The 12,409-nt window shown below is 30.0% G+C and overlaps 1 protein-coding gene across 1 annotated transcript; it reads right to left on the bottom strand.

Annotated features, from left to right (window-relative positions):
- Nucleotides 1–4,317: 4,317 nt before the first annotated feature.
- AT1G61840 (Cysteine/Histidine-rich C1 domain family protein) lies at nucleotides 4,318–7,060 on the bottom strand. The gene has a single exon (NM_104866.2). The coding sequence runs from the start codon at nucleotides 6,916–6,918 to the stop codon at nucleotides 4,474–4,476; it is 2,445 nt and encodes an 814-aa protein (NP_176377.1). The 5' UTR covers nucleotides 6,919–7,060; the 3' UTR covers nucleotides 4,318–4,473.
- Nucleotides 7,061–12,409: the final 5,349 nt, after the last annotated feature.

The raw sequence follows: 12,409 nt of genomic DNA, 5'->3' as shown, positions 1-12,409 counted from the left end.
TTTAAGATTTTATAATTGTATTTGATTGTTAATTTCTCCCATAGTATATAATTTGTATTAATATCAATCTAGGATTTCACCCGTAGTATAAAGTTTATAACGTACTAAGATATGACCCGCGGTATACCGCGGGTTAAATATATATATTTTTTTTTTTATAAGATAAAGAATTTGTTGTTGTTTGTGTTGATTAATAATTCTCGATAAGGTTGTGTACGGTTTTTAGTGAGTCGTAATTATGATATTAGTAAGTTTAATATATATTATTTTATCTTATAGAATTTGACTGGTGATAGACCACACCACGGGATAATATTTTGTCATGTCTCATCTAAACCCGTTCCACCGTATAATCCGTCCCGTGATAACTAAAAATCAAATTATTTATTTTCTATTTTTAATAATATTATTATTTAAGATACTTCGAGTCAATTTAAAATTTCAGTCTAATAAGAAAAATTGTATATTATATTAATATTTTTATTTAAGAATCAATATCGGATTCGTATTGAAGATTTTATATTGAATTCATTGAAATTTGTTTTTTTTAAAACAAAATTTCTTTATAAATATTTTGTATCTTTTAAATTATTATATTTCCTATTTGTATTTTTTTTATCTTCAATATATTCGAACGATATTTTTAGAAAACCTGTTCACATCCTAATTATTGAAATCTGAATCCCGAAAATATTTATGTGATTTTTTTATAATTTAAAGATATGTTATGTAGATGCTATAGAAAATAAGGATAAAAAATCTTTTAGTTAATACATATTCCTAATTCATTTTGTGGGATTAAATATAGAATTAATATTTTTTCTTATTATTTAGGAAACAAATATATTTAAGTTTATAAATAATGATGATTTGACATAATCATCTCATTGTTTCCTAAAACTTTTGAACCAACAAATGTTTCTTGGTAAATGGTTTGTTAATTTTACATTAATTAGAAAAAGAAAACCCAAAGATCTCAAAAATCTAAATTAGTAAAGGATTTGATTTTATTAAATTAGACTAATATGTATGAAGTATAAAGAAAGACCCGGGTCAAAAATTTTATAAATTAAAAAAAGAGCAATTATGCACTTCAAAAATGTTAAGTAGATAAAATGAAATAAAATTATTTTTTGTAACATGGTGTTATAATTTTCTGAATTATAGATTTTGCAAGTATTATTAGATTGACAAATAGTGTAAATAAGTGTAATGTATATGTGAAACTTAGGGTTTTAATGAGAATTAAAATGTTACATGATCATCAAAGCCTAGTTAGCTAAATAGCCCAACACCATACAACATAAGAATTCAATTTCAATAAAGAAAATCCACACAAAGAATAATTAAAAGAAGAGAATTCGTAGACAAAGATGCCCCAACAAACTGTCGTCGTTAGAGACGGTGCCGTCGAGGCAAAAGAGAAGTAAGAAGAAAAAGAGAGTCATGGCCATGATGCAGTGAGGAGAACCATGACCCTTTTCATTCTCTTTTTCGATTTTTATTTCGATTGTAAAATTATACACAAAGGATCAGTAGTAGAACCTAGCGCTCCTATGAAGTTGATGAGAGGTCCAAGGATCTTTCCAGAACCGGAAAGAACGACCGTGATGAATGGCTACATATAATATGTGACGCTCATTTAATATTGATGTTCTGTTCTTCAAATAATATTTTACTTATTCTATTTCATAAGCATGTTTTGGTTTTGATATCCAAAAAATCTTTAATCGATGGGTATTTGCTAATATTTCATGCTTATGAAATCGAATCTTTCGACCTTAAGTATAGGCAAAGGTAATTTTGATTTAAAAGTTCTATAGTTTCCAATTTCATTGCGTAATTACATTTACCCATCTTCGAATGCTAATTTAAAATTAGATTATCGAATAGTGAATCCTACCAACCATACTAATTCAACTAATTAGATAAAGTGAAGAGAGATGGGCGATGTAGATAAAGTGGCATGCGTCACCGGAGCTTCCGTTTGTCTTGGATTGTCAAGCTTTTTCTCCTCTGTGGATACACGGTCACCGTCAATGCCACCGCCGTTCGAGTCCCAAGTTTCTTCCCTTGTCTCTTTTTTTCCATCCTTCTCCTTTTCTACTTTTACTAAGAATGCAGAAACATCAAAGAAAACAAAAAGAAAACGTTGAAGTTTAATTAAGACCACAATACCATGTCAAGAGAATCTTCAAATCTTGTGTTTTCACGTATAAAGGATCCTCAACCACAACTGAACATGTCATGCAGTCTTGTATAGCAAAACATCTCTAGAAGTATGCATACAAAATATTTTGCTAGATGAGAATTCTCAGGGATCGTTTAGACTGACGCAATTGTTCGATAGAAGAGAGTGTAAGGTTTTAGCTGTTTCGGTTTCAGAATATCTTGGAGAACAAGTAAAAAAATCATAGATACGAATCAAAAATTAGAATCATACCCACATATTTAAGGGAAGAATGCAAATCATTATATAACAATAAAGATATTCTTGTTAACACATTTACGTTAGAATGTTCTAGATGTTTTGATTTAGGCAATATTCTTGCCGAAAGATATATTAACAACGATCGCCTATAATGAAGGAAATTTGCGGTCTATCAAAGAGATTTTTTTTTGGAAAGTCTCAAATTATTTGGATCCGAAAGACTTATTTCCGAGTCAAAAACTTTTTTAAAAAAACGACCCGATTTGATTTCTTAAAATGTAATTTAAAAATGTTAAGTAGATAAACTTCTTATAAAAGAATCGAGATGTGTTTCTTTAAAAAAATAAATTTGAAGTTGTATTTGTTTGGTTAATATAGTTTGTTTTGTTTAGTGTTTAAGATTGTATACAAATATTTTGATTGTTAATTCTCGGATTTCACCTATAGTGTATGGTCCCAAATTATTATCGACTCAAAACCGTTAATTCTAAGATTCACCTGTTCTATAAAATAATCAAGATGTGTTTTAAAAAAAACAAATTAAGTTGTGTTTGTTTTGTTAATATTGTTTATTTTGTTTAGTGTTTAAAATTGTATAATTATATTTTGATCGTTAATTTTAGGATTTCACCCATAATATATCGTCACTTATTATTATCGACCTAAACACGTCAATTCTAGGATTTAACCCTTAGTATAAAATTTAAATATTTACAATTTTTAAACTTCTTATTTAATTATTATAACTTTCAAACATTTATAATATTTGAAACTTCATAAAAAATTTAATATTTGAAACAGTTATAGTGATTCACTTTAATAATGGTTAAATATTTATAATTTTTTGAATCTTTTTAAAAGTTTCTATTCTTTTAAATTAAGAACCGAAGTAAACCGAACGCTATTAGTTTTGGACGTTTGAGAACTCAAGTTTCTTGTTCATTCATATTCAGAATAATTTTTGTCCTTTTTATAGTATGACTCTCAACTATTGTCTAACATTTTTTAAGCAATGTTGGACATTATACACATATTATTTCTTCATTGATTGAATAATATATGATTGTTTTAAATTTTTTGAATCACATCATATACAGAAAAAAATCTAATATTTTATGAACTATATGTATTTTGATAAATTTAAAGTAAAGTAAATATAAGATCAAATAAAAGTGAAAGAAAAATCATATATTTATATTTAAATTAGAGAGGTTTTGGAAAATTAGTTAAGGTAAATAACAAATATAACTCTGAGAATCAAACCATCTCCATATACTGGTAGCCATGAGCAGGATTTTATCCCGTTTAACCTTCCACTTCGGTTGTATTCAAGACCAAAGGTCCCAACACGTCAAAAGCCAGACCCCCCCCCCCCCCCACTAGATGGATGACGCAATCCAAATAAGAGAACAAAGAAACCATTCAAAGAAACCATTCAAAAAATAATCCAGTATGACAACTTTCAAAGAGTAAGAGACAGGGAGGGGGAGGCTTTCAAAACCAAACGAGACTAGAAGGAACATCATGGAAGTGAGCTGAGAAAGTAAAGGTTCGACATCGAGTGGTTGACTGGGTTGCCGTGAAACAGCCTTATACTTAGAAAGAATATCGGACAGATTTGAGCAGCTAGTGTCATCCATCTTGCAGAAGAAGTGTCATCTGCAAAGAGGAGGTGGTTGGTATGAGCGTTAGTTTAGAGATATTCTATATATTAAATTTGGTAACTATATAAGGTGAAGCCCCTTTCAGTTATTTGTTGCATTTGAATCGTTTAATTTACAGTTATCAACATCGTTATCTTTATGATCATCTCAATTATAAAACATTAGAAATAATATATATATATATATATATATATATATATATATATATATATATATATATATGAAAGTACAAAATAATTTACCAAAAATAAAACAAAAGTATGAATTCAAAACAAAAGCTGTATTACATAGAGAAATATCTCTTGTTGACCAAAATAAAAATAAAAACAAAGATACAACAAATAACTTAGTGGATGGTGGTTCATCTTTAGAGAACACTTAAACAATGTCACTGGCGCATATCAAAGAACATGCTATGCGATTATCTCTCGTAAATATTTTGCCTTGACAACGGTTTTTGCAAATATTGCAAAATGGTCTAGAAGAAGTAGCTTTCCCAAGAATTTGGAACTCTTTCCCACCACTATCAAAAATATACTTACCAAGTTTTAGATATAGGATTTCCCCATATAAGCATTCAATATGAAGAGTAGTGCAGCACTCGTTGCACCAATAGAACACTTTTGTGTCTGTATCTCCTAAATTACGCTCACACACCTCACACCAATCTTTTCCACATACCTCTTCTCCCCACAGAATTGTGAGAGAGTGTCTGTCATGCTTATACTTTGCTTTAAATGGTAACGTCGCACACTTGATACATACAACAAAATCGCATTTAATGCAATTTAATGGTATATGGCTCTCTGATTTGCACATCTGACAAATGGGTTTTTCGCTTGGGTCTATAGCTAGGAACAATGAATGTTCATGACCTTGGAAATTAAACGGTTCAGAAATTGAAGCGCATCGTACATCTAGATCGAAGTTGCATTCCTTTCTCGAACACATATAGACAAAGCCACCAGAATTACGAACACAAGCATTGCACTCGAAGTCGCCCGTATCATATTTACTCACGGCATTTAATGTAAGTGGATGAGGATGTAACGCATGTTGTATTCTTCGCCGATCTTTTGCGCATATTTCATGGATGGTGAAGTCACATTCCACACAAATGTAATGATTACCTTCATAGATAGGAATGACACATGCTTGACAAAACTTCTCTTCATCATATAATATGCTAACCTCAAGTTGGAGATGATGGTCATGAAGAAAATGAAGTATCACTCCTTCAGATATTATCTCGAACGGCCCGACATCTTTTGTTATATCATCTTCTTCTGGTACACCTTCAAGTTCAACTCCATCCCACACATCTTTCCGTAGAGCACATCTTACGTGAACAACATAATCCTTACATTTTTCACAAGTATATGCACCATAATCACCGTCAATACTTTTACGACAAACTCCACAAGACCATTCTTCGGATTGGAGAGAAGCAGTGTAGGAGATACGATGATGGTGACGTGAAATCTTGATGATGTGTGGAGAATACATACAGTCTTTATGAGCAACAAAGTTGCATCTAAGACAAACAAAGGTGGGATAGTTTTTTCTGAGTAAACCACAAACGTTGCAAGTTAAGGAAGCTTGTCTCGGAAAAAGAGTGAGGGAATGGTCATGGCTTTTTGGTTGGTCGATAACAAAAGGTATCGACTTCATTGCACATGGTGTATGCATTACAGCTTCACATATGGTACAACCATATACTAGATCTGTAGCTGTTGTTCCACAACATAAACACTCTATATCGGGAGCACTAGGTAGGCGATAGGAAAGCTGCAAAGAATGCTCAGGATGATAAGGGTGTTTGATTGAAATTGGAGACTGCACGCATTCTTTGTGATAAATTTTATCACAGTAGACACAGAAATAATAGTCTGTGCCAAAATTTGAGCCGCTGCATATGTCGCACCCACCATCAACATTGAATTCTTTATTGTTACACCAAAACAAAGGGAGTACTGACAAATCTTCATCACTTTTTGTTGTAGAGACGATGTATTCAGGGGAATAACTGATTGGGTAAGTGAGAGAATCAGAAGAATTTTTAGTAACACGTAGATGAGGACATAAGAAAAGTGGTTGAAATGGGAGATCGTGGTTGGCTGTTTTATCAGAGGAGGGGCTTTTTGTTTGTGGTATGGGTTGGTATTTTGGGTGATGATATACAAAAAATAGTTTACCATTGTTTTCCAACTCGTGAAATCCACCTAAGGGTATCGACTTCATCGCACACACTGTATGCATTAGAACATCACATATGGTACAGTAATATACCAGATATGTTGCTCTTCTTCCACAACAAAAACACTCCATAATGCGAGCATTAAGGTCAAGATAGGAAAGTTGTAGAGAGTGCTCCGGATGGTATGGGTGCTCAATTTTGAATGGAGATTGGACGCATTCTTTGTGGTATATACTATCACAGTGGACACATAAATAATAGTCTGTGCCAAAATTTGAGCCGCTGCATATATCGCACCCACCATCCACATCGATTTCTTTATTGTTGCACCAAAACAAAGGGAGTAGTGAATGATCTTCATACTTTTGATCACTTTTTGTTGCAGAGACGATGTATTCAGGGGAATTACTGATTGGAAAAGTGATAGAATCAGAAAGTTGTTTAGTAACACGTGGATGAGGACATAAAAAAAGTGGTTGAAAAAGGAGATCGTGGCTGGCTGTTTTATGAGAGGAGGTTGGGCTTTTTGTTTGTGGTATGGGTGTGTATTTTGGGTGATAATATACAAGCTGCTGATATAGTTTATCATCAGTTTCTGTCTCATGAAATCTACCGATGGAATCCATGGCTATTCCACCAATAATTTTGATAGTTTTCTCTCTCTTTTCTTTTGGGTGAAGGATTTTTGGTATGATATGATGTTCGTTTCCTGCTGTTCCCACATATATAGCACAAACAAATAAAAGTTAACTAGTCGTGCACATGGTTTACGTCGTCGTCTCTAAGATCATCTGGCGATCAAGCTTTTATATATTATTTCATGATTAATAATTGAGCAAGTTGAGAATATTTTCATATTTTATTTTCTGTCAATTTGGGACACTTGCTCATCGACCAGATGAAAAAAAATTAAAAAATTTTATTTTCTACATCGACCGGTAAATTAAAAAATTATTTTCATTCGCTGTTTACAACTCGATGTAGTCTTACTTTTTAGTTAGATTTAAGTTCTGGTCTTTAAAAATTGTTTCGTATTAAAATACCATTGTGTCTTTCAGCTATTTGAGATTTAAATATCATAGTCATATTTGGTTGTGAAATGTGTAGAATATTACTACCGCTTTCCGCATTTTGTTTTTCAAATTTAACGATTCTTTGATGTAAAATACAAGGTTTTTGTGTGGTTAAAATACACTTTCCACATCTGTATTTTTTGTCTTCAAATTACCATGATTACTCATCCCTTTTCTTTGTACAAAGTACATAGATATTTTTAATAGAGTAAAATATAAGGATAACTTTGAAGGCAGCACTTCAGAAAAGTCTCCATTACTATTGCAGCAAATATTTTAAAAACTGACGATTTGGTCAAGAACCAATTAGTAAGCTAGGTAATTTCATCCAAGCTCATGATAAAAAATAAGGGTGTGAATGTTTTTTTTTTTTCCAGGTAGAAATTGCGAACAGAAAAAGATGATCCACTTGCAACAAAATAATAACGCCTCATATTTCCAAGTGATCTTCTTATTAGTTCTTACAGCTGGTGCGTTTCAAAGTGTTTTTCTTCTTCTTTTGTTCAGTTACTTTAAAATATATATATATATATATATATATATATATATATATAAAATATGCATACTAACTTCAAACACAAATAATAATATGCATATGGATTCTAAAATTAAATGGTTTTAAAAAAATCTTAATTTACATATATAAAATAATAACATAGGAAATTATTTATAAGATACTTTAATTTGTGTACTTATTTATATTTAAATGTTATTACTTAGTACATTAAAAAATAAATAGGATTGCTACAATAATTAAAAACTTGAAAGTGAATTTTTGAAAAATTAGTCATATATAAAGTTACTATAATTTATTATTGTTTAATTATCATTGTAAATTATAAAAATGATAATAGTATAATTTATGTTACATACTAATTTTAACATAATTTTATTATAATATTTACGTAATGTTATTAAATAGTTTATCTAAAATTTATGTTAGATACTATATTTTTTTTGTTTAATACCTAAACCGCTTTTTAAGTTTTTCGTCATTTAAAAATTTATTTGAACGGTTTGATCCGCTTGATACCCACTTTTTATGTATGATATGTTTGATACGGTTGAACAACATTTTACATGCTATGCTTTTTCCATTCGAAGATCACAAGAAAAGGATCTACTATTTTTCTCGAGACACAAAATTTAAGACATTAAAAATTATTCCCAGTAGATTTTGACATCAACGCAAATTATTCATTTATTAAAATCATTTAGAATTTCAGTGTTTTACTATGATTGAAAAAAATTTGTAATGTTTTTTCTGAATTTAAAATTCCGTCATTCTAAATTTTATCTAGGATATTATCATTATCTATACTCCAAAGATTTAGAAATTAAGTCAATCATTTTTCCACTATTTATCTTACACTGTTTATGTGGCAAATACTATAACACCTCTATATTATATTATTGTTCTTATCGCCATACTACCTGTGAAGATTACGGCAATGGTAGTTTTTGTTAAAACACAAATTGGTTAACAATCAAATTATCGAGTTAAATAAGTTTTTATCTAGAGATAGTGATAATAATAATCTTATTGGATGAAATTCATATTTTGCACGTTATAGTAACTCGTTAATTTTTTCTGTATGATATAATCAATGAGTTAAGATGGTAAATATAAATATATCATATAAGTTATAACTTATCCCGATACAAAATGACTTAGCATGACATAATTATAAACTTATTGATACAAATATTTTGTTTTCATGTTAACCTAATAAATATTACCGAGATATTTGTTATCATGTTATCTTGATAATATGTTATTTGCTAACTATTTTGATGCATGTATTTTTTTACATGATTATTCGGTCGCGAGTCAAGTTTTTTGCTCTTCATGCTAAATATTTTGTTACTTTTTAATAATAATGTTATCGTCTTCTCATATATATCAGTCTTTGAAATCTAATCATTGGTTCAATCACTGAGAATTTGTTTATATCGTCAAATATATTATTAACATATTAAGTTGGTTTGTACCCCATATCATTTCATCCATATATTAAACTTCATCCATATTTCGCTAACGATATTATCTCGATAATGCTATTTTAGCATGCTAACAAACTAATTATACACTAAAATCATAAAATATTTAACAGTAACGCTAAATCTGTTATATAGGGGCATTTTTGTCATATTGATTTTGTAAAGAAAACTCACCTAAATAAATAATTTTCAGGTATAATTCTTAGTTATTTAGTCTTCTATATACATATTTTTAAATCACCCTTTTATCCAACATACTAAATCTGACATCACGAATCACCAATTATTTTGTAATTGTGTATATACAATCTATACATACAAAGCCAGTTGACAAGAAAAAAAATGGAAACTAACAAAATGTCAAAGAAAAAAAAAAGATGCAATCAGTCTAATTGGTAGAGTCAAACAAAAACGAAAATCTAGTTTAATCAAATCACGGATACTTATTTAATTCTAAGCAAATGTATAAAGCATTCCCATGATTTTATTAACACTTGGAAAGCTTGACTTGAAGGTAGTACTGAACCACGATTTTAATTTGTTTTGATCAAGAAAATTGTGCTTTTACGGTTTAAATTAGCTCATGATAATAATAATATAAACCCATTTGTAGTGTGTTTTCTAAGAAAAAAATTGTTCAACAATTTCCTAATATTCCTAAATTGTTAAATTTTCTAACGCATGAAAAGTTATACTACAATACAATCTCGAAAACTGAAAAGTACATACTACTATAACATACTACGATAATATATCCAAATATTATTATATTAGCTGTGACAAATGTATTAAGAAAATTAACAGATTGGAAATAATGTATTTGAGATCTATTTTTGTTGTGTGCATTTAGTATGGTGGGGCTTACGCCCATTAACGTTGTATCAGTTGATTAAATTAAAGATGACTTCTGGGTCTTTGATTAACTGAAATAATAAACTTATTAAATTATTTGGTAATGCATTACAATTTACAGCTAGAAGCCTCGAATCAATTGATTGGTTTATAGAGATTAAAAATGAAAACAAATTAAAAGACGTGCATATAGTTGACTTGAAAGCAGTACTGAACCACGACTATAATTTGTTTTGATCAAGATAATTGTGCTTTTACGTTTTAAATTGGTTTATGAAAATAATAATATAAACCCATTTGTAGTGTTTTTCTAAAACAAATTTTGTTCTCAACCATTTCCTAAATTGTTAACTTTCTAACGCATGTAAAGTTATACAATACCATATTGAAAACTGGAAAGTATATTGTTAATACCACATCGGAAACTAGAACAGATCTCAAATGCATTATTGTAATACTATAACATATTACAATAACTTATCCAAAGTTTATTATATTAGCTGTAACAAGTGTAATATATGTTCTTGTTGTGTGCATTTAATATGGTGGGGCTCACGTCCATTAACGCTCTATCAGTTGATTAGATTAAAGAAGACTTTTGGGTCTTTAATTAACTGAAATAATAACCTTACTAAATTATTTGGCAATGCATTACAATTTACAGCTAGAAGTCTCAAACCAATTGATTAAAAATGAAAACAAATTAAAAGACGTGCATATAGTTGACTTTAGCTTAAGAAGAAGTTCATGATTTATGATAAACCAACTACATAATTGAAGTTTTTTTTTTTTTTTTTCAAAACTACATGATTGAAGTTTTCTACAAAAGACGATCACGATCAAATAATTATGTTATAAGACATTCACTAAAACAAAAGGTTGTGTAATGAAACATTTTCTTAAGATTTTATTGTTTTGAAAAATAAAAATAAATAGGGTAAATATCACTTTCAAGATAATCAAAAACTTTATTCAGAACAATAAAACGCATTATTTTGCATCTGTTAAACGCAATATCACTTTCAAGATAATCAAAAATACATTGGTTACGAATTTTCACGCCCATTAACCAATATATTTATGTCTTCGAAGTTAAGCCGACGCAACTCTAACATAAGCATCTAGCATCTAGCATCAGATCTTCCCCACCGTTGTCCACATTTCTCTTATCAAGGAGAAGACTTCAATGGATGCAGAAACTCCTCGAAACGGCATTGTTTCAGCCAAACTTGCAAAACAACAAAAACGACGTCACTCTTATAAACGGATTTTTAACGGTGATCATCACCAGTAAGAAACAAAAAAAAAACAGAGGAAGGTCACTCAAAGCAATGCAGCAAAAGAAGTGTAAGTTGTCTTATGGATCGAATCGTCCTCAATCACCAATTTGATCATGAATCGTGTATCACCTTCTTAGAGGACATGTGGCAATTAGAAATTTAGATGTCTCCAATTGTAACAAACACCGTTAAACACAATTAAAACAAAAGTATTGTTTAAGATTATCTTGCAATTTGAAATGCTTGTCTTGATATAATTAGTATAAATATATACACCCCCAAGAAACAACTATACGTAACGTAGCACAGAGTAGAGCCCCAAAATTGTTGATAAATGTTTGTCGAATGTCACCACTTCTTTCGCCATAGATTGGATATTCAAATTGGAGACGCCTAGTTGAGTTTTCGAATTTCTTTCAATGAATTTCATGGCCATGGCCAAACAGAACTAGTAAACGGTTGCAAATCAAAACATGTATATATTGGAAAAAGATGAATCAGTATTCAGGAAAACGGATTAGATAACCACATAGCAGTGTTAGGCACTTGACAAATATCTACCATAAAATGAGCTTAAGCGAAGACAAAGATGTAGGGAAAAACTCTCCAATGAGACGACAATCTCTTCCGTTCCAATTAATCCTCACTACTCATCGACAATCTTCCACTACTGATAAACCGTGAGAAAGTGAAATCACAATAAGAGAACCTTGAACCAAATTGGTAACCATTGATCGGCTAACCAAAGATTTTGTGAATAAAAAATCAAGACTGTAGAAAGAGACGAGATGTGATTCTATTAAAGGATGATGAAGTGATTAGAAAGTAAGAATCAACAAAGTAAATATACCATATTTATAATTACATCAAAGAAAAAATAAATCAAACTTAATTATAAAACTGAAATTACA

This window comes from Arabidopsis thaliana (genome assembly GCF_000001735.4).
Source record: "Arabidopsis thaliana chromosome 1 sequence".
Classification (NCBI taxonomy): Eukaryota; Viridiplantae; Streptophyta; class Magnoliopsida; order Brassicales; family Brassicaceae; genus Arabidopsis; species Arabidopsis thaliana.
Note: the sequence above shows the minus strand (reverse complement) of the source record. Positions and strands in the feature narration are given on the sequence as shown.

Coding starts and splice junctions, on each gene's coding strand:
- AT1G61840 (NM_104866.2), bottom strand. CDS start 6,918: ATGGATTCCATCGGTAGATTTCATGAGACAGAAACTGATGATAAACTA.